The sequence below is a fragment of the Brassica napus genome, chromosome A6, assembly GCF_020379485.1.
Source record: "Brassica napus cultivar Da-Ae chromosome A6, Da-Ae, whole genome shotgun sequence".
Taxonomy (NCBI): Eukaryota; Viridiplantae; Streptophyta; class Magnoliopsida; order Brassicales; family Brassicaceae; genus Brassica; species Brassica napus.
This window is the reverse complement of record NC_063439.1, coordinates 18,345,607-18,365,864: the sequence shown is the minus strand read 5'-3', so window position 1 is coordinate 18,365,864 and position 20,258 is coordinate 18,345,607. Positions and strand designations below refer to the sequence as shown.

General features: G+C 32.9%; 5 protein-coding genes across 6 annotated transcripts; 2 read left to right on the top strand and 3 right to left on the bottom strand.

The window, feature by feature from the left end:
- Window positions 1-2,841: 2,841 nt before the first annotated feature.
- LOC106350392 (putative F-box protein At1g32420) lies at window positions 2,842-4,157 on the top strand. Its single transcript, XM_013790283.1, has 2 exons — window positions 2,842-4,020; window positions 4,089-4,157. The coding sequence occupies exons 1-2, from the start codon at window positions 2,842-2,844 to the stop codon at window positions 4,155-4,157; spliced, it is 1,248 nt and encodes a 415-aa protein (XP_013645737.1).
- Window positions 4,158-4,892: 735 nt separating this feature from the next.
- Window positions 4,893-6,705, top strand: LOC106347864 (two-component response regulator ARR6). Its single transcript, XM_013787475.3, has 5 exons — window positions 4,893-5,191; window positions 5,279-5,355; window positions 5,488-5,565; window positions 5,673-5,743; window positions 6,294-6,705. Exons 1-5 carry the CDS (start codon window positions 5,041-5,043, stop codon window positions 6,487-6,489), a joined length of 573 nt encoding a protein of 190 aa, XP_013642929.1. The 5' UTR covers window positions 4,893-5,040; the 3' UTR covers window positions 6,490-6,705.
- Window positions 6,706-6,849: 144 nt separating this feature from the next.
- LOC106347863 lies at window positions 6,850-8,560 on the bottom strand. Of its 2 annotated transcripts, XM_048781903.1 has the most exons (4): window positions 8,242-8,534; window positions 8,077-8,146; window positions 7,181-7,949; window positions 6,850-7,010 (listed from the first exon to the last, which is right to left on the bottom strand). In XM_048781903.1, the coding sequence occupies exons 1-4, from the start codon at window positions 8,314-8,316 to the stop codon at window positions 6,899-6,901; spliced, it is 1,026 nt and encodes a 341-aa protein (XP_048637860.1). In that variant the 5' UTR covers window positions 8,317-8,534; the 3' UTR covers window positions 6,850-6,898. The 2 variants fall into 2 exon arrangements, with proteins under 2 accessions (XP_048637860.1, XP_013642928.1); XM_013787474.3 differs by having other exon boundaries at window positions 6,953-7,949; window positions 8,242-8,560.
- Window positions 8,561-12,471: 3,911 nt separating this feature from the next.
- Window positions 12,472-13,521, bottom strand: BNAA06G22350D. Its single transcript, XM_013791574.3, has 3 exons — window positions 13,177-13,521; window positions 12,859-12,992; window positions 12,472-12,699 (listed from the first exon to the last, which is right to left on the bottom strand). The coding sequence occupies exons 1-3, from the start codon at window positions 13,421-13,423 to the stop codon at window positions 12,598-12,600; spliced, it is 483 nt and encodes a 160-aa protein (XP_013647028.1). The 5' UTR covers window positions 13,424-13,521; the 3' UTR covers window positions 12,472-12,597.
- Window positions 13,522-15,338: 1,817 nt separating this feature from the next.
- LOC106347861 (nucleobase-ascorbate transporter 6) lies at window positions 15,339-19,167 on the bottom strand. Its single transcript, XM_013787473.3, has 14 exons — window positions 18,849-19,167; window positions 18,583-18,707; window positions 18,192-18,289; window positions 17,937-18,113; window positions 17,742-17,842; window positions 17,567-17,642; window positions 17,412-17,471; window positions 17,121-17,305; window positions 16,857-16,953; window positions 16,656-16,742; window positions 16,515-16,573; window positions 16,329-16,420; window positions 15,994-16,232; window positions 15,339-15,866 (listed from the first exon to the last, which is right to left on the bottom strand). Exons 2-14 carry the CDS (start codon window positions 18,689-18,691, stop codon window positions 15,648-15,650), a joined length of 1,599 nt encoding a protein of 532 aa, XP_013642927.1. The 5' UTR covers window positions 18,692-18,707; window positions 18,849-19,167; the 3' UTR covers window positions 15,339-15,647.
- Between the last annotated feature and the right edge of the window lie 1,091 nt (window positions 19,168-20,258).

The following is a 20,258-nucleotide window of genomic DNA, read 5'->3' as shown; positions in this document are numbered from 1 at the left end:
TGAAAATAATTAATTCCATATATACATTTCGTAACTACATACATTATATGGTAATTATTTTACTAATTCCAAATAGGAGAAATTTTTTGTTTACCATTTTCAAGTTACCACTTTTCATCTTTACCATCATTAAAGAGTCATTTTCAAAAGTACCTTCTTCATTAAGAAGCAAAAGACTTTTATATTCTTGTTATCCATCTATATAATAAATTGTTATTTAAAATAAAAAAATAAAAATAAAAATAAAATAATAAATAATAAAAAAGACTTTTTTTATGTTTTCGAATTATAATTTTTCGTAATCGAACTTTTTTATAAACTTTTTTTTCTGAAATTTTTTTTCGAAATTTTTTTTTATTTTTTTCAAATTTCTTTTTGAAAATCGAAAATTATGCTTGAAATTATTTTTTTTTTAATTATATTTTTAAGTATTTATTTATATATTTATTAGAATCCTAAATTTTACATTCCAAAAACATACCCCACCCTGCAACTCTAAACCCTAAGTCTATATTAGTGGACCCTAAGGGTATAAGTGTCTTTTATCCTTCATTAAAAGTAAAAATAAAAATGGTTAGTGTAAACATGAAAAGTGGTACTATGAATGTGCTATTTGTGGCAATTTTCCTTCCAAATATACATGATAAATAGTAAGTATACATCAATTTTATTATATATAATCATAAAATTTTGATTCATAAAAACAGTTTATACAACAATTTTATTATATATTATCATAAAATGTTGATCTATAAAAAATAAAAATACATTTGTGTGACTTTACAGGTCATATTCTAAATAAATGGATGATATAATTAAGATTTTACATGATAAATTAAAACTACTCAATATAAACTATAAAATTATTGTGTTTAGAAATGTCATATTAAAAAAAAAAATTAAACGGGCAAATTTTAAAATATATATTATCACTTATACAAATAAATATTTATTTATAAAAAAAACTAACATCCGCGTGGGTGCGTGCATCAAGCTCTAGTAACATTTTAAAATAACAATTTTATTTATTACTATGAGTAATTATATTTTATGATTTTAACCGTCTATTATATCACATGTATCATATAAAAAACCTAATAGTTATAAATAACTAGACTTATATATATGAAAACATTATTCTAATAATTTATTAATATATTATTTTATATTTTATTTATATATTATATAAATTGATCATGATACGTGATTTTTTACTTTATTATTTATTACTAATAAATATTGAAAAATATTTAATATATTACTACGAAGTCTGATAGAAAATCTATTTTGGTTAAGATTCGATTAAAGAAATTTATAATCCAAATTAGGGAAAGAAATTAGATGCTTAAATTTATTATTTAAATTAGGAAGACTTCTATTTTTAATAATATACTAAATATTATATATTTTTAAAAAATTTAGTTGTATTACATAATTGTTATATTTTAGATTACATGGAGAGATTTTATTTGTTTGCATTTTCCCGTATATTGTATCACCGATATTAGGTAATCATATAAAAAATTTAACATTTATATAATTAGATTTATGTGTAAGATACTGACTTCCATAAGATAGTGTGAATTTAATTTCACTATATATTCTGTGTATAGAATAAATTGGTTAGCACAAATGTAGTCAATATATATATTGTGTAAAAAGAATGTAGGCAATATTTGATATAGAGATTTGTGGAACTAATTGATCGATGTAAAAAGGAGGTGTATATTTTTTTAATAAATTATGTACATTAAATTTTGAAAACTAAAATAGATTGATCCGCAAGTCAAGGGAAAACAATGATTTTGAAAATACATTATGTGATTTAGTAATAGGTAATACTAGGTTAAGATCCGCGCCTTGCGCGGAATAAACATTATATATATAAAAATAATTTTATATGTTATATGTTATTACATATTCTGAAATAATAAATATATATTGAATAATAATTCATTAACTATTACATATATAATTAAACCATGGATCACAAAAATTTGAATGTGAGATTTTTAACGGTTTTAGTAATTTATAATCATTTTTTAAAATTCAAAATATAACATATACAAAAAAAATATAAATTTTTATTATATGGTTATTGTGGTTGTTTAATTTATTTTAATAGTTTAAAATTAAACAAATATGATAGAAAATACACAAATTTTTATCAAATATTTATTATTCAAAATCATTAATTGTCATATATATACTTTAGCCGCATTAGGCAATTCCGTAATTTTTATTTAAGGAAATTATAAAGAAAATTAGCAATGAATTTATGGTTAGTTTAATAAAAAGCTTATTATATAATTAGATGGACCACCATATTTCTCTAATGATTCTAAAAATCATTCTAGTGATGACACGTGGCTACAAAAAAAAGTTATAATGCTTCTCAAATAATATATAGGGGATTATAAGTTTTTTGTGTATTTTAATTTCTCAATAATGTTATAATAAAGATTCCTCACTAAGTAATTAGATTTGTATAGTTGGTTTGAATTTAATAACAAAAAAATATTTACGTATAAATAAAATTTAAAATCAACTACACTTGTTGCATCCCAACAAATCAACCATGCATATTTGATAGAATACATAACCTACTTGAGTTTGGGGATTGATTAGGCTAAAGTAATCGCTGGTTCAATAATTTTATTCAATGTAGGTTGTCTTGGGCTTTAAATGGGACAGAAAAGTGGGCTGCTTTAGAATTATTTTGCTCTTCCTTTAAGCATTAAGAGAGAAAAAGAAGCAAGTCAGAAACCCTAGTAGGTCTTTTTTTCGTGTTAACTTTTTCCTTCGTGATTCACAAAAGATGAAAAGAGAGCATAGACAAGCATGAAGAAGAGAGGAAAGGAAAACCAGAAGTCTTTACGAAAAGGTCATCAAGGTGGAGAAAAGTTACCACAGTCAATCAATGTCCCTTATGATCTAGCGGTCGAGATACTCTCGAGACTACCGGTGAAAACACTTGCGAGGTTACGATGTGTATCGAAGCTATGGTCATCTAGTATCATTACCGAGGCGATCAAAACTAGGGCTTTGACTCAGCCACGCCAGCTCGTCGTTTGCTACCACCGGTCGATCCAATCTTCATATATCTCCTCGTATACTTATCCTCTCAATGCTAACACAACATTCGTAGCCGCAGACAGAGGTGGTCTTGCCATGTCTCCTCCTTGTCGTACACTATATCAACGCAGAAGCACCTTCGACTATGCATATGTCCGAGGATTAATCTTTTATTACTCAGACTCTAAGCAGTTTGCGATATACAACCCTACCACGAGTCAAAACGTTTTGTTGCCGCGCACAGTGGGATACCATAAAGAAAACAAATCATTTGATGGATTCTCTAGGTATGATCCAGTTGCGAACGTAGCCGAGAGCAAGTACTATCATGGATTCTTTGGATATGATCCAGTTAAGGATCAATACAAAGTCTTGCGTTTTATTAAAGGGGCAACAATATGCGATTATTCTTGTATGGTTATAACATTTAGAGGTCCAAATAAACAAGAATGGAGAAAGATTGAAATTCAAGAAGATATCGCTCCGCCGAGAGGTAATGGTGTGTGCATCAATGGAATTATCTATTACCTAGGAGGCACATTAACAAGTAGTGTGTTAGTATTAGGGAGGTTCGACGTTAGGTTTGAGAGATTTGATCATATCCAGATGCCCATAGATGTGGAGATGAATCAGTTGGAGGAGTTGAGTTTAGTAAACTACCAAGGGAAACTAGGATGCACGTTTTACAGCAAAGATAGAGCAGAGGTGTGGGTTATGAAAGATCATGGCAGCGAGAAACATGAATGGTCTAAGGTTACTATTGACATGTCTCTTCCTGATATGTTAAAGACTCTTGTAGCTGGTGTCACTCTTGATGGTGAAATTGTGATAATGCCCAAGACATTGGATTCTGCTCAAACGTTGTTATACGCATACTTTTACAACCCCAAGGAAAACAAGACTAGAAGAGTTGAGTTTGAAACCAACTTGAAGGGGGAACTAGAAGTTTGTATCTTTAGTGAGCCGGATCACATGGAAAATGCTACGTCTTTGCTCGGGAGCCAATTTAACAGGAAGAAGACGAAGAAGAAGAAGAGGAAGAAGACGAAGAAATCAGCGACCACCACTGTTTTCTCTTATAACAAAATATTTTTGTGTCCCAAAAAGCTATTAGTTAATAGTATTTTTATGTGCCGCTCTCGTTCTAGCGACAACATTCCGAACATGGCTTATATCTTTGGTGGACTCGTTCCACTACTAGTTTTTTTCTCTCTTTTTTTTATAGCAGCTTTTTTCTTTCTCTAAAGCTCAATATAAAATTATCTTTGTTGGTTGGATTCTTTGGTTATCATCCCGTTTGAATATCAATAAAAAGTGTGTGCATGACTAGAGGGTCACAAAACTTTGAAGGTTCTTTTCAAGTTTAGGATATAGCACTCTTATACAGCAACGATAGTTGTTGATTCTGGAAGATGAATAAACAAGAGTAGTTTAAATATTACACTTGTCATGCCCACTCTAACTGTTAAATACACGTATCATTGGTGTCAGTTTAACTCTTAATGGTGAGATTGTGATGATGCACAAGAGATAAGATTCTGCTGATCAAAGTTTGTAAGGATACTATTATGATCCAAAGGGAAACAAGACTAATAAAAGAGTTGAATATGAAAGCACGGAGAAGTGATAGATCCAATGATATCACGTGGGTCGGTTATATCTTGCACCGATGCCAGACCGATCGGTTTGATTATATTAATTGTCGATTTTCCACCGATGTATTTTTTATATTTATATAAAAAAAACAAAAAAAAGATTTTGAAAGCAAGTTGACAAAATCTAAAAGATATGCAAAATCTCTCGATTTTATATGTTCCCCTCTTTATTTTCTGTCAACTTTTGAATATATATACATCTCATCAACGTCCATTGTTTCAAACATCATATTCTTCCATATCATCCAACTTTGAGTATAACATTTAATTTTGCTCTTCTCTCTATTCTCTTAAAGATCCAATATATCACATGGCTGAGGTTATGCTACCGATGAAAATGGAGATGGCTAACGATCCTTCCAAGTTTACATCACCTGATCTTCTTCATGTTCTCGCCGTCGACGACAGTCACGTTGATCGGAAATTCATAGAACGCTTGCTCAAAGTCTCTTCCTGTAAAGGTAATTAATCATTTTTTGAAAAACAATATCTCGTTATTATTTTCAATCTTGAATTCTTATGGACATGTTGTTTGTGTTTTGGTTCAGTTACTGTTGTTGATAGTGCGACAAGAGCTCTGCAATACCTTGGACTAGACGTAAACGAGAAACCCATCGGTTGTAAGGTAAAGAATCAGTTTCCAAATCCACCCGATATACTTTTTTGTTCTATTTCTTGAGAACGTTTTGATATGAAATTAAGCTCTCACAGCAAATTGTTAACGGTGATTTGTTATGTTTTTTGGTCGATTTTTCAGGATTTGAAAGTTAATTTGATCATGACGGATTACTCTATGCCCGGAATGACTGGATATGAACTCTTGAAGAAGATCAAAGTAAGCAAACCCTCTTTAAGGAATTACTATACAATCTGATGATTTTGTTGAATTCAGTTAGTTAAATCTAAATATTTATGCTAATCTAATCTGTATTTTTTTCACAGGAATCGTCAGCTTTCAGAGATGTGCCTGTGGTGGTTATGTCATCTGAGAACATTTTGCCTCGTATTGATAGGTATATTTTCATGCTGTTCCTTGCATGTAGATCATCTAGTCAAAAAGTTATAGTAAAGTTGAGATGTCTTGAATGATGTTTATGGTACATTTAATTTTAACCCCAATATATTAGATAGATCATCATGTTATTTGATTAGTTTTTAAACCAGCCATCAGTGGTGGTGATTGCATAATTATTCAAATGTGAGATTTGGTGATTTGTCATGGGTCCCAAGATGATTTTTATGTTTCTAAATCTTTTACTTTCGAGATTTGATTCTGTTTCTGGTGATTGTGATATTATACAATAAAAATAGTTGGAAATTGTTTGCCTAATCTTTGGTAGGTATTGTGAAATCACATGCTTTTCTCTGGACCAAATTAAATAAAAAGAATAATATTTTTTCTCTATAGAAATTATAAAATGGCCAACTCAATATATGATTTGGCCATGTTATAGTGTTTGCTACATACACAACAAAACAGACCTGCACAGAAATTTATTGATCCAGAAAATTAATAAACTTTATTGAAATTGTACTAAATTCTATTTTTGTTTATATATGCAGATGTCTTGAAGAAGGGGCTGAAGATTTCTTACTGAAGCCGGTAAAACTCTCGGATGTAAGAAGAATAAGAGATTCTCTGATTAAAGTTGAAGATTTATCTTTCACAAAGAGTATTAACAAGAGAGAGCTAGAAACAGAGAATGTCTACTCCTTGGACTCATCTGTTCCCTTGCAGCTCAAACGCACAAAGATCTGAGCTTTCCCAAGCAGACTACCATGACATGATCTTTAAAAAGCTTAATCACCTATACAATTTTCCACCCCCTGGTGTCTTTTTTTTTGCTGAGTAAAAAACTCAGTGTTGACAGAGAAACAGGGCTTATTCATAGACTATGTTAGCAATGTAAATGGTAGAGATAAACCACAAAACTATTATATTATTATTCATTAGAGATGTCATGTTTTTTTCTTACAAGAGATTGTAAGCTGGTTATATGAAAGTTGGCTAATCATAAAATAATCAGAAATTTCCAAATAATAATGTTAAAGACGATGAATTACGCTCAAGGAACAAATAATGAGAACTGATCTCAGATGATTGTATAAAGCAAAGCCCTGGTAATGAGTAACTTGGGTATTATAACTCTATAACAACATAATAACTCTTAGACCTTTAATGGTATTATCATCACATGAATCGTTGCAGACCAAACAAGCACTATTGAAACTCTATATTTGAATTTTCTGTACCACCTTTTTATGTATTCACACACCACACTACATCACCATCACCACAGTGTTCCATGACAAAGAAAACAAAGATCAAAGTTCTCGAGTGCCAAATGACAACACTATACCCACATTACCTAAAGCAAGAATGCGGGGATGAAACACAGAGAAACAACACGGCTTTACCAAAACCACACCTCTCATTTTTTTTTCAAAACCTGCAAAACATGCTAGAAGAACGAGCCAACCGAATAGTGAAACCACCACCTTGAACACTAGTCTCAGCCTTGATGGCATTCTGTACTTCATACGGTTTCCTGCACCCTGGACAACGCCCATCTCCATCGCAAATAGTCTTGTGGCAGAAGAGACAGAGCCTGAACCCGCAAGGACATGGAAGGAAACTCGAATCAGTCAAGTCCAAGTCTTCATAGCAGATGGGACATGAAGACGGAATCGAGACAGTGCTATAACGCTTGTCCAGCTCCGGGAAACTAAGCTGCTTCCCCAGATTAGGTAGCCCCTGAGGGCGAAGGTTATCGTCAGGCCTCCAAGCTCGATTGCTCTTTTGCTTCCTTGATGGCATTCTCAAACAATCCTGCTCTGCATCTCTGTTGATCGAATCATCCGCATTAGAAGCTGATTGTCCAACACTCTCTTTCTCCTTAACAGACTCATGGAGGAGATTCTCTTCCTCGGCAGCTAATGCATCAGCAAGAGCTTCCCAATCATCCACACACTCTTCACCATTATCCTCTTCAGTTATGTTACCAGAGCAAAAGTCACTGCTGGTACTACTACTCCCACTGAAGTTAGTGCTTATATCAGTGCCTCCCATGGAGCTGTTTGAAGGTGACTCCATAAAGCTCTCATGACGAACATCAACATTCCCACCGTTACTATCCTCTTCTCTACGCTCCACTGGCTTATCTCTCTGATCAGGCTTGGCACTCTTCTCCTCCTTACAGACCTTATTGGTCACCGCAACTAATAGTGAAAACCAAAACCAAAACCAAAACCCATAATCAAATATATTAACCAAACGGCAAAAGGCAACAACTTTAGTCTTTAGGAGAGAGACACAAGTGAAAAGATGAAGGCTTTACAATGATACCTTGAGAAAGCCATTGCTCGCGGCGGAGACCGAGCTTGTTCTGCTTCAGCTTAGCCGCAGACTTATTGTTCTGCCAACGCAATGCAATCACAAAACCAAAAAAAGCCAATCAATTTCATATAAAAGAGATGAGGTTTAAGGAGATTTGAACAGAAAGAGCTTTACCCTCTTCTTCTTTGCGAAATCCCTCGCGCTTGGAGCTGATGTAGCAGAAGCGTTGGTGATCGAATCTGAAATCATGCTTTCGGAGCTGATAGAGAAAACAGAGTGAAGTAATTGAAATTTTGAAATTGGGATGAAGATTCACAAAAACCCTAATTAGATTGGTCGCTTGAGGCTCGAGAGAGGAGAAGAAAGTTCAGATTTTTATCTGTTAATTAATTAATTAAATCAACGAAAGAAATGACAAGAGAAAAATAAAAAACAGAGATTATATAAAAAGGATAACGGAAACTCCTCTTCTCCGTTCAGACATTTCTTCGATACGATAATGACTATATTACCCTTAGTTTTGACATTAGTAGGTGTGATCTCCTTTGTAAGTCGGTGAATCCGCACGTGTGAGTGAGATAAACTATGTGGTGTAAGAAGAGCCATGGGAAAGTAAATATCTTATTACCTTTCTCAAAAGATCTTTGATGATGTTTTTGTGCGCGGTGTCTATACACAACTGCAAACTTGTGGATGATGTTTTCCTCTTCGGTGTTGGCCTATACACAATTTACTCTCTCTCCTATGATTATTTATTTTTTCATACAAAGATTTTATGTTCAGTCAGCAGTTTTTTCACCAAAGCAAATATACAATGTGTTAGTTTTTATCGCTCTATTTATAATCATTCTCGAATTTTCGATTTTTGGCAATATCATTGATGATTCATGTAATATAACTAGTCAAACTCCAAACAATTAAAATTCGTGACATTGTTGAGTTGAATAATTCTTATACGTTGGATATTTAATTTTAGTAAATTAATTAAATGTTTTTAGTCAATATATCCTGGTTTGTCAGCACGTATATGATATATATATATATATATATATTTTTTCTTTTTTGACAGCAAACATTCACAGACTCGTGTTGACTCTGTAAAACAAAGTGGTAACTCTGTATATGTACGACGAAAAACGGTTGTTTTCTATCACTGTGTTGCTAAGCTATCCGCCTTGAGGTTCGCCGTTCGAAAAACATGAATGATTTCTGAGTTGAGGAAACTTCTTCTAAGAAGCTTAATATTTTCCAGGTAGCCTTCAAATGCTAGCTATTCTTCAGGTTCCGAAACCATCTTCACCAATTGATAACAATCCATAGCAAACGTGACATGACACGTATATGATATATAATATGTAAAAAATGTTATAAACTTGGTAAATGGTTTAATTTTTTTAATCTATTGTAAGACAATTAAGCCAAAATCATCATTTTAGTGTTTTATGGAAATTTACTGTCATCTAGTTGCATCAAGAGAGACGTTAGGGTATGATTAACCCCGGTCTTTTAGCCGGGGTTCTTAATTCATGATTTGATATTTTTTTTGTTTTTTTGTTTACACTTTTCGACTAAGAGACGGTTCTTATATCTCTTACTTAAGAGACGGTTCTTAGTTTTTCTTAGTTAAAATCTAAAAAAAGATAAAAACTGTCTCTTAACCGAAGCAAATAACCCCAATTAAGATACTGAGCTTAATCATGGTCTTAGTATTTATGTCTACACATCTATATTATTAAAACTGAAGTACATTTGAGAGTTGTTTGGGTATATGAATAGTGGGATTAATAAAAACTGTTTTGTTTGGATGCATAGATATAGTTAATACTTTAGATTTTAATTTAAAAATTCGACATGCTTTTTAAAAACGTGAACAAAACAAAATAAAGCATATATTTAATACTTTAGATTTTAACTTAAAATAGGATTAATAAAAACGGCTAGATTTTAATAGAACGTAAGTTCCAAGTTAAAAATAAGGCATATATTTCAAAAAAAAATATACACAAAATCTAAACATAACAAAAACATAATTCCAACACATTAACTCCACATATATCGATCTTACAAACTAACATATCTGCTGTCAAAAAAAAAAAAAAAACTAACTAACATATCTAAACGAGAATCCTAATTACTTGATTCCCTCATTTCACACCTTCTTTATCCAATTTTCAAATAATAAATTATCAAAACCATTTTAAGTATAACAACCGAATATTCTCTTTTTGTGCTAACAAATTTAGTTACTTAGGCAACTAATATATATCTTCCTTGATTGACTCCACAAAAATCGTGCTATTACATTTTTAAAAAAAATCTTTAGATTACGTATAACCCACTATATATATAAACCTTCCCCTCATATTCTTCATACTCACCGTAGCAAAGAAAAAAAAAACTAAAATGTCTAACAAGTAAAGTAGTTTGGTTTTGTCGAACAAGCAGAGTTTGGTTTTTCTTAACCAAGTCAAACCCTTCAAAGACACTTGGCGAGTACATGTGAAGTGTCTTCACTCATGTAAGATAAACAACAACTCTGGTAAATCTCTCGAATGCGTTCTCGTGGATGAACAAGTAAGTTTGATTTTATATATATATATATATATATATATTGTCTCTTATATGTAATACTCTATCGATTTTGTTGTTTATATTAGCAAAAAATATTAATATCAGCTTTTATATTGTGTTTAGGGTGAGAAACTTCATGCTTCTGCCAAAAGAAATCAGATGTATCGTCTACAGCGCAACCTTCCTATTGGTGAATAGCGGTTTATTGAGAACTTTACAGTTACGAGTGCTGGAGGTTAATATCGAATAACTACCTCTCCAAATTACATTTATTATTTTATCTTTGTTTTTCTATTATTATTATTTATTTATGTGAAAAAAATTATTTTCAAAACCTTATTCTTACATATTTTAAAAGTATTTATCATATATTAAGAACAAACAGTTTCTGATGTAATATATATTGCCTTTTCAACATTTTTTTCATTAATTATAAATAAGGTTCCCCTATAATTGTATTAATATAGATTATAATAATATAGATTTTAAATACTGTATAACAATTTGACAGATCTTACACATCCAGTTACGAAATATATAATACACATGATTTTTTAACCATATTGAATTGATATATTTGGCTTCGTGTAATTTTCCATAAACAAATGAATATACATAAAATAGAATATGTATTTTTCATAAAGCTGTAAATTTGTTAAAATCTAAATAAAATATTGTTTGTTCTCAACATTTCAAGATTAAGATCTGCAAATGTTTATATATATATCATAAAAATATAGACCCGCCCAGTCGGGCGGGTTAAGATCTAGTGTCAATTACGACTGAAGTCCTCAGTCCGAATATGTCCAATCCTAAAAATTACCGGACTTGAACTTAGTTTTATAAGTCCAAAAAAATTGAGTCTGTCGAGCTAAGTCTATTTGGGCTTTAGATTTTTCGGATCGAAGTCAATTTGGGCTAGGCCCGGCCCGAAAACCCAAAATTTTATACTTTAGTTTAAATATTATTATTTTTGCAATCAAAACTATTATTAGTATTGGCATATAATTTAAATATTTTTATCCAAACTCTAATAAAGTAAATATAAAAGCTGTTAATACACTTTATTGTTTGATCATTATAAATGTCACATTTTTAATTTTGCAAATGTACTTTTTAACGTTAATTTATTATGGTATTACAATTATGAGAAAAATTACACTTTCTTCTTTTATCTACAACATATTTTTTTATTTCAAAATACAAAGTATGAAACGTTTGACCATGTTTATCATAAATTTTGTTCTTTTGTATATTTAGTTTTAATTTATATTTGATTATTTAAATCTTATTAAATTTGATTTGTTTATAATATGTTTTAAAGCATACCAAAAAGTAAAATATTTTTATTCGTATAACATTTTTGATAAAGAAGAAAAATTTAGACTCGGTTTATATTTTAAAACAAAAAATGAAACTTTATTTTTTGGTGAAAATTCACATATATTAAAACAATAAAAACGACAATGACAATTTCTTTTTCGAAATACCCAAAAAAACCTGAAAAGCCCAATAGGGACCGAGCCGAACTTTGATTCTAGGTCCAAATATTTCCAGATCGGATCGGATTCAAATATTTTTATGGAGTTCATGGATTTGGGCTGGACCGGACCAGTTCGAATTGACACCTGTATTTAGGTCTGAGTGAGATGATAAAAGTATAAAGTAATAAAACCAAGGTATGAGTAGATGCCACATTTAACTTTTTAGAACTGCGAAAAAATTTATCATGACCATCTAAATTATAGAAATGAAAAAAAAAATATTAGATCTCCTTTGATTAATATATACTAGTTTATTAGTAATTTAAAAGAAATGCACAAGAGCTTCATCTGCCACAATCAAAAGGGTTTTCTTTTCTTCCTTTAATTACAATTTGATTGGGAAAAACAACAATAGAAAGATAAATCAAATGATCAAAAACTCAAATGAAAAAAGAGTAAAATATGAATTAACGTTTTAGCTTGTAGATTCTGATATGCTTTGAAGAGAAGGCTGCCAAGCTCTAACTTTGTTGGTAGCTCCTGTCTTTATCACTCTCTGTTTTTCATTCATCCTTCTCTGTTAATTAAACATTAATCTAATTAATATGCTTTCACGAATCAATTTCAAAGTTCTTAAAATTCGCATTCTTGTTCTATTTAGCATATACAATTACTGTTTGTTAGAATTAGAGAAGTAAAAGTGATACAGATCAATTATGGTTGTATGTATATGTACCTGAGAGTCTTTGTCAAATGCAGATTCAGATCTTAGGGTTAGTGGGTTAATCTCCTCCTCTTCTGCAACAGAAAATTCTCCATGGATCTTCTTCATCTTTTCAGATTTCTTGGCTCTTAATCCTTTCATTACCTCTATAATTAAATAAAAAGGCAATCAAAATGATTTACATAAATAAAACTTCATCTATTAGGCAAGCGTGAAGCTCAAGAAACAAATTGGAGAAACCCCTAAAACCTAGTTAGAGTTTGTCTTCTTGAATTCAAAACCCATCCACGTTATGTGCTATTTTGCATGAGATTGAGTGAGTGATAATACCTTCGGAAGAGATGAGTCTATACACATGGCCGAGCAAGAGATTATCCGAAGGACGGAGCAGTTTGATTCGGGTGACGCGGAGAGAGCCACCGTTAGGTACGGAGGACGAGATGAGGAGAGCGACGTGGTGGCCGGGATGAGACTTGATCACCTCGCTCGCGCTCACTGTACAGTAAAATCTCTCCGACTTGCCGTCCGGTCGTTCCAACACCGCCGTTGCCGTCTCCACTGCCTGACAGTTCCCCATTTCACGGCGGAGAAAAGTAGGAGATAGAGGAGTGAGAGAGCAAGCGTAGGTGGGAGGTCTATATTTGGGTAGAATCTGACTTTATATATACCAGGACCATTTTATTTTAGATCAAATTTAACATTTCTTTATATATACCTTTCATAATTTATTCTCTTGTACCTAATTTTAGTATTTATATTCGATCAGAGGTTTACCATAAGTCTAAAATGAAAAACTACAAGGGAGATAAACGCGTCGGTTTAATACCACCAGGCGCTAGCTATATAATTGAATACACAAATTTAATAGTGAAGTAATAAGAGTTAAACTAAATAAGAGATGGAATAATCATGGTCATTGCTCAAATTTTATTTTATTTTTCAATGTTTTGGATTGTCCGTACAAAGCCAAGTGCTTGCTTGGCTGGAATCTTTCATGGAAAGTAGATTCTCTATGAATGTTAATTAAATCTTCAAGCCTTTGATACTTTGAATCTACTAACCATTTTGATTCTTGTATATGCTAATGCTAATGCTAACATTTTGATTAAGTTCACCCTAATTAATCAAATATTTATCGGTATATATAATAGAAAAAGCAGCTTAATCCAGATATGCCGAGTAAATTGTGTGTCATGTACTAGATTTAAAAGAAATAATTAAATCCCAAATTTGGATAATCAATAGTTCTATAGTTCTTTAATTACCTGTATGCAATTCTTACAATTTGAATGCGAAGATGTAATATCCTCAGAATAATAATGAAATACGTATATGAGAAAGCAACTTTATAAAATCTTGGTATTTTTTAAGCAATGATGAGTGTTTTAGTGAAAATTATATAAGGAAATGACAACCAAAAATGAAGTAATAATACGCCCTCGTGCAATCAACCTTATTCACATGCCTACTGTACACTTTATCTCGATCTCCTGAAAGCCAGTGTCGTATTAAGCGTTAATAATTGTGTACACTTAATTAATTACGTAATGAGTTCGATCAGCCTTATAAAACAAAGCGATATTAACTTTTGCTTGACCATTAAATAAGATAACAAGCGAAAGTTGCCCTAATGTCTCTTTCGAGTGTATTTTATTGCAGAGAGACCAAAAACCTCACGCAAGAGTGAAAGGCCATTCTCTCGTATATGACCATTTTCTTTAAAACGTTCATTATGACCAATTGAGTAAAGAAAAAGTTGTTAAAGAAAAAAACCAATTAAATAACTATGGATCTTATCAGTATACATATAATTAAACCTCTAACTGTAAGTGTCCAGTATAAGTATTTTCTTACTAATATACGTATACAAATATTCAATATTAATTGTTGCGCTCACAATCAAAATGTTTTTTTTAACATGGGATGGTAGCATATATTCCATCATCGTATAATTTCAAATTTTATTACATATGATATGATGATCAACTATCTGCAACATATGTAATAATGATGAATAAATTTGACGGACAATAATTCTACGATGAAGCTTTTCCCGAAACATTTAGATTGACAGACGATTATGTATGTACGATATTATCGATGGACAAGCTCTTTTCGCAGCAGATGATCACAACAGGCTTTGCCTACGGTACTTTAGAACTCCTGAAAAATTACATCCTATAATCTGTAAAAAATTATATAGTCTGGAATTCGAATCTCAGATATGGATGTAAAAAAACTTGGGTGTAAAAAAATCTGGATGTAGAAATTTTTAAATATTAACCAGTAAGCTAGGATGATTTCAATATCAAAATGTTTAAGTCATAGACTCATAGTTTAGTGGTTTTTTTTTTAGAAGTGATCTAAAAACAATATATACCTTAATTCTTTTTTAAACAATATATACGTTAATTCAATTTTTGGTTAAATTCAACCAATCAAATTTATATATCAACATAAACTTTTAAATTTAGTAAGAAAGAGAGGCAAAATCAAACTAAATACTTATTAAGAATCTAATCAAAATAACAAAGCTGTGTACCCTCGGATTTACAAAGACAAACGCATTAGGGAGAGATAGTAAGCAACAATACAACTGAAGATTCTTGAGATGATCATTCTTGTAAACAAGACTATAAAATGTGAAAGATATTTAAAAAGGTTTCCGAAGTTGTGAACGGAACAGAACAAAAGAACCAAGACACAGAGGTCGTCAAGAAACTCAAGCAACAATGGCGAAACTCCTGAGTTTTCCACCATTTTCTTTTGGTAAACTCTTTGCTTCTTCTCTCTCTTCTCTTCTAGACAGAAGGGAAATACTTGTTGAGGTTGAAAGGAAGAGAGTAGAACTCTTCACTTCTTGTGTCACCTTTGAAAGATCTGAACTTGTCCCACCAATGCTTCCCTCTGTCTTTCCTTATCGATGAATCTTTCTTGTGCAGTGTGTTGTCCAAGAAGAAGGCGACCATGCCAGCAACAAAAGGTTCTGATGAGAACGGGACATTCACCATATCGTCGAACTGCCACCGTAAGAGAATAAGAGTTTCATTTAGCTCAGGCCATGCATGCTCTAGTCACTCTACCAAAGTTCTGTTTATATGGAAAGAGAGAAAAGACAAGAAAAAGAGCGAGTTGGTTACTACATACCCAACGACCGCCTGTGTGGACTGGACCATAGCCTTTGATTGCAGTGTACTCATTGAAGTATTGAGGGATTGACAAGCCCAGAAAGACAGAGAAGCCTAAGATGAACTTAGTCCTGAAGCTGTTTAAGTTGCAGAACTGAAGAAAACTCAATCCTCCAGCTCCAACGTAGGCAAAGAAGAGACAGTACAAAGCAGCAATAATGGGTCCAGGGATTGACGCAAACACAGCTCCGAATTTTCCTGCATTAACATATGATACATCTTCAATACAGATACATTTTCAAACAAAAGCTTTTTCTTCAGCCAGTTGAACTTAGATTTGACCTTTAAACTTACCGAGAATAGAGAAGAAGATCATGAAGCCTGCAGCTATCTGGACAACCCTTCGACTACCAACTCTTGTCAAGGCTAATAGTCCTGCATTTTCACTTCACAAAAGAAAGAGAAAAGAAATTTCATACCCATATATACATCTGGAGAAAATAATCAACTCAGAACATGAATCATCTCAGAGATGCTTACATAGAGACAGAGGAACCAGCACCAGTGCCAAACAACCCCGATATCAGAATGGCGACGCCCTGATCCACAAAACAAGCCATAATCAGCCTCAAAATCAATATTTACTCCACAACATTGCAAGCTTAGGTTTGGTTAAGTTACCTGCCAGCCAACACCACGGCTGAGAATAGAAGGTGGTAACATCGTTGCACTTGCATATCTTGAGACAGCGATAAAACCACCGGTTGACTATAATGGTCAGCCATACACATGAGAATCAAGAAGACAGAATGAATAAACAGAATAACAGAACATAATCAATTTATTTAGAAAGATTAAAATGTGAAGCATATAGTGACATACCTCAACTAGAGCAACAAAGGAAGCCATCATCATTGCAAAAGCTTCTCCAGCATCAAACGAAGGAGCACCCCACTGGAAAGGCCATGGAACTCTTATCCTGCATAAAGTAAAAAACTTAAACTAATTTAACAACAAGTCCAATGAAGATTACTATTTAATCATATTTTATCTTCTGATTATTCATGCTCTTTTCTTCTGCTTAAACAGCAAACGTTATTCTAGGAGCTGCAGCCACATATATACAGCTGAGTTGTAAATAATTACCATGGAGCAGCACCAACGAGGCCAGCACGATCAGTCCGGCAACTTGTTTGTGTAGTAGGTGCAGCACCATTGTATGCCCCACCAACTGTAAGAAGGTGAGCATAGATCCATACAATCACCACCGCGAATATTACAGCAAACCGGTCAAACACATTTTTCCCTGATTTGATCACATGAGGCAGATACTGCAACATGAAACATCAGAATATGAAATCAGGTAACCAACCATACACAAATCTAAACCTTATTTTGGAAGCTAGATACATTTATAGTGTTTAGTTACAAAATTACCTGTGAAACAAATACGAGGATAAGAAGCTCAGGCAGCCCAATCTCTATGCATTTAGCAACCTGAAATTAAAAGGGAAATTAACAAGTGGAAGCAACAAAAAAAAAAAAAAAGAGTTTTTGGTCTCTGCTTGTAAGTGTCCATAAAGTAGACTTACCCCAGGGAAACCAAACTCGTATAGCCCAAATCCAACGAGACCCACCAATGGAACAGCTGAAATAGGACTCAAGAACCTAATAATGAAATACAAAAGGAAAAGTTACATGGGATTGTTTCTGGAATATCTAATATTGGGCAAGGGAAAGACGAATGTTTGAGACTACCAGACTAACCTAACAACATTACGCCAGAGACCACTGAAACCAAGAATCATCTGTAGGGTTGAAGCAACAATCAAGGCGCCTTGGGTTGCTCGCATAATCCTCTCAAAGCGCTGCAAAAAAAACAATTGAAACGTGATTGATAATTAATAGGGACCAACAAAGAGTCACATAAGAAGCAATCAAAAAGAGAAGTCATCATCATACATCTATAGGGTTGGAGGTATCACTGAATCTGCCAGAGAGGATGATGGAAATAGTGGTTGGCACAAAAGTGTAAGAAGCTCCAATGACAGCAGGCAGCCTGGTGCCGAAAAGAGTTTGGAGCAATGTGTTGATGCCGGCAACAAAGAGAATAGTCTGGACCACCTTTGCCTTCTCTTCCTGAAATCAGAGCAAAGATCATTTCAGTCAAATGACAAACATATCTTCCTATGTATTAGCATAAGTTTAAAGCCTTACATAGCCACCACCCATCTGGGGAACAAGAGCAGTAGGAATGAGAACTGTAGTGCCGAGCATGACAAGGTAATGTTGAAAGCCAAGGAGAATAGCTTCAGCTGAAACACAAGCATAGGAAGAGATATGTAAGTCCAAAACAACTCACCAAATCACATCCAGAGAGAGAGAGAGCATGAGACAAAAAAAAAACCACAAATCTGGGCATAGATATTCAACAAATCAGGCAAAAAAACACACACACAAATCAAGAGAATAACAGTCTCCTGCTTAAAAAGCAAAATTAGGAAACTAAATCTGACGAAAAGCAAAGAGCTAGAAAACACACGTATTAGGTGGAGAAGAACAAAACCGAATAAAGCAAAAACAAATCTAGAAGAGAGAAGGAACTGACGCCAAGGAGGGGGACTGGTGATGCAGTAAGAGATGTTTGGAAGCTGATCTTTGGGAGGATGAGGTTGAGGTTCGTCTGCTTTCGGTGCTGGAGCTCCACCTCCCGCCATAGCTTTCTTTATTTCTCTGTGAATAACAAAACAGTATGAAGAAACTTAAAAAAGGCCCCCAGATCGGGGAATCTAGTAGTGCAATGTGTAAGCTAAAGCACAAATCAGTGAAATAACGTTAGACAAATCGGGGAGAGAGCGAGCGTTGTGAACTCACATCAGTGGCAGCTTCTGTGAGAAGAAGACGACGAAGAACAGAGAGGAAAACAGCTAGCGAGCGAAAGAGAGAGAGAGTGTGTGAGTGATAGGTTTAGGTACGAAAGGTAAAGCCACACATACAGAGACACAGAGAGAAAGGGGGAGGGGGGAAAGCAGCTTTGTTTTATCTTTTTTTTTCTGCGAAATTCGAGGTGAAAATAAAAATACTACATTTGGAGTTATGCAATATGGACAAATAATTGTTGTTTAGCAATTACTACTACTAATCATCTTCGTAACGCACTGAATGAACAGTTTACAAATCAGATAAATACTGTTCTTCCAAATTAATTCTAGTAGATAGATCGCTTTACTAATAGTAAGTTAATAACCACTACATTCCTCATAAAATTGATTGGATTAATACATAAATAAAGAGCTGGAGAGAGAGAGAGAGAGATGAAAGGGATGTGAACTTAAAGGAAGCGACGAGACGAATCTTTCCTTTTATTATTTCTTCATTAAAGGGTGTCTTTTTCTCACTAATTATAAAAGTTTTTACCCCATTTCTACATGTTTGAATTTTTTTTTGTCAAATTGAAGCTAAATAGTTTTCATAGTTCTCTTATTGAATTTTGCCAAACCATCATTCTTGCATCACTTTCTATATACAGTTTTCTAAATTGACGGGCTGTAATAAGAGAAAAAGACAAAAGTATACTATTGGGAACTTTTCCTCTCCATAATAGTTGATTACTGGTGATGGATTATGTACGATGTTGGACTTTTAAAACTCCGGTGCTATCATTCTTTTTGTTCATGCTGAAAAATGTATGCAGTAACAAAATAGTTTTACTTCAAATTGCTTGCCCAAAAATGTATGTACCATCAGAGTTATATTTGTTTTGATCACTAACTAGATTTTTCTAGTTGGTTTTTAATATGCCCAGATAATTTTTGATTAAATTTATAGAAAGTAAGTGGATGCAGTAGATATCAGTTATAAATAAATGTGAAAGAACTCAACAACTTCTCTCTAGAAAATCTTGTTTGGAGCTTTAGTTTCTCTTTTGTAGTTTCTTCGATCAAAAAAAAAACTTCAAGTCTTTAATCTTTTATGTGTTTTTTCGATTAAACCGTTTTATTCTTTTCATCTTCCATCTATTCCCACTTTAATCTCATTATGTCTTCTGAAATGGATAGAGTGATGCTCTCTCCCTCTCTCATAGATGATGATGATAGTCCTTTCAATCTTCCAAATCTTTCTAAGTATTACGCATCTGAAAAGAATGCATGCAGTATTATCAGTCGTCTTCTCAACCTAGAACTTCAGAGAATCTCTAAACTGATCTATGATCTACCAAAAAATGGCAAAAATCTAATCGACTTCGTGGATTTGCTTTAACAAAAGAAAGATTCCAGTTTGTAT

Excerpts from the sequence above, each read along its gene's own strand:
- LOC106350392 (XM_013790283.1), top strand. The coding sequence starts at position 2,842 with ATGAAGAAGAGAGGAAAGGAAAACCAGAAGTCTTTACGAAAAGGTCAT. Across the intron at positions 4,021-4,088 it reads ACTTGAAGGGGGAACTAGAA|GAAGAAGACGAAGAAGAAGA; the intron begins GTTTGTATCTTT and ends CCAATTTAACAG.
- LOC106347864 (XM_013787475.3), top strand. The coding sequence starts at position 5,041 with ATGGCTGAGGTTATGCTACCGATGAAAATGGAGATGGCTAACGATCCT. Across the intron at positions 5,566-5,672 it reads AACTCTTGAAGAAGATCAAA|GAATCGTCAGCTTTCAGAGA; the intron begins GTAAGCAAACCC and ends TTTTTTTCACAG. Across the intron at positions 5,744-6,293 it reads ATTTTGCCTCGTATTGATAG|ATGTCTTGAAGAAGGGGCTG; the intron begins GTATATTTTCAT and ends TTATATATGCAG.
- LOC106347863 (XM_048781903.1), bottom strand. The coding sequence starts at position 8,316 with ATGATTTCAGATTCGATCACCAACGCTTCTGCTACATCAGCTCCAAGC. Across the intron at positions 8,147-8,241 it reads ATTTCGCAAAGAAGAAGAGG|AACAATAAGTCTGCGGCTAA; the intron begins GTAAAGCTCTTT and ends TTGCGTTGGCAG. Across the intron at positions 7,011-7,180 it reads TCTTCTAGCATGTTTTGCAG|TGTGGTGTGTGAATACATAA; the intron begins GTTTTGAAAAAA and ends ATGGTGATGTAG.
- BNAA06G22350D (XM_013791574.3), bottom strand. The coding sequence starts at position 13,423 with ATGGGGAACTGTCAGGCAGTGGAGACGGCAACGGCGGTGTTGGAACGA. Across the intron at positions 12,993-13,176 it reads TAGACTCATCTCTTCCGAAG|AGGTAATGAAAGGATTAAGA; the intron begins GTATTATCACTC and ends ATTTAATTATAG. Across the intron at positions 12,700-12,858 it reads CATTTGACAAAGACTCTCAG|AGAAGGATGAATGAAAAACA; the intron begins GTACATATACAT and ends TTTAATTAACAG.
- LOC106347861 (XM_013787473.3), bottom strand. The coding sequence starts at position 18,691 with ATGGCGGGAGGTGGAGCTCCAGCACCGAAAGCAGACGAACCTCAACCT. Across the intron at positions 17,472-17,566 it reads ACGAGTTTGGTTTCCCTGGG|GTTGCTAAATGCATAGAGAT; the intron begins GTAAGTCTACTT and ends TTTTAATTTCAG. Across the intron at positions 17,306-17,411 it reads TCCTCGTATTTGTTTCACAG|TATCTGCCTCATGTGATCAA; the intron begins GTAATTTTGTAA and ends TTCATGTTGCAG.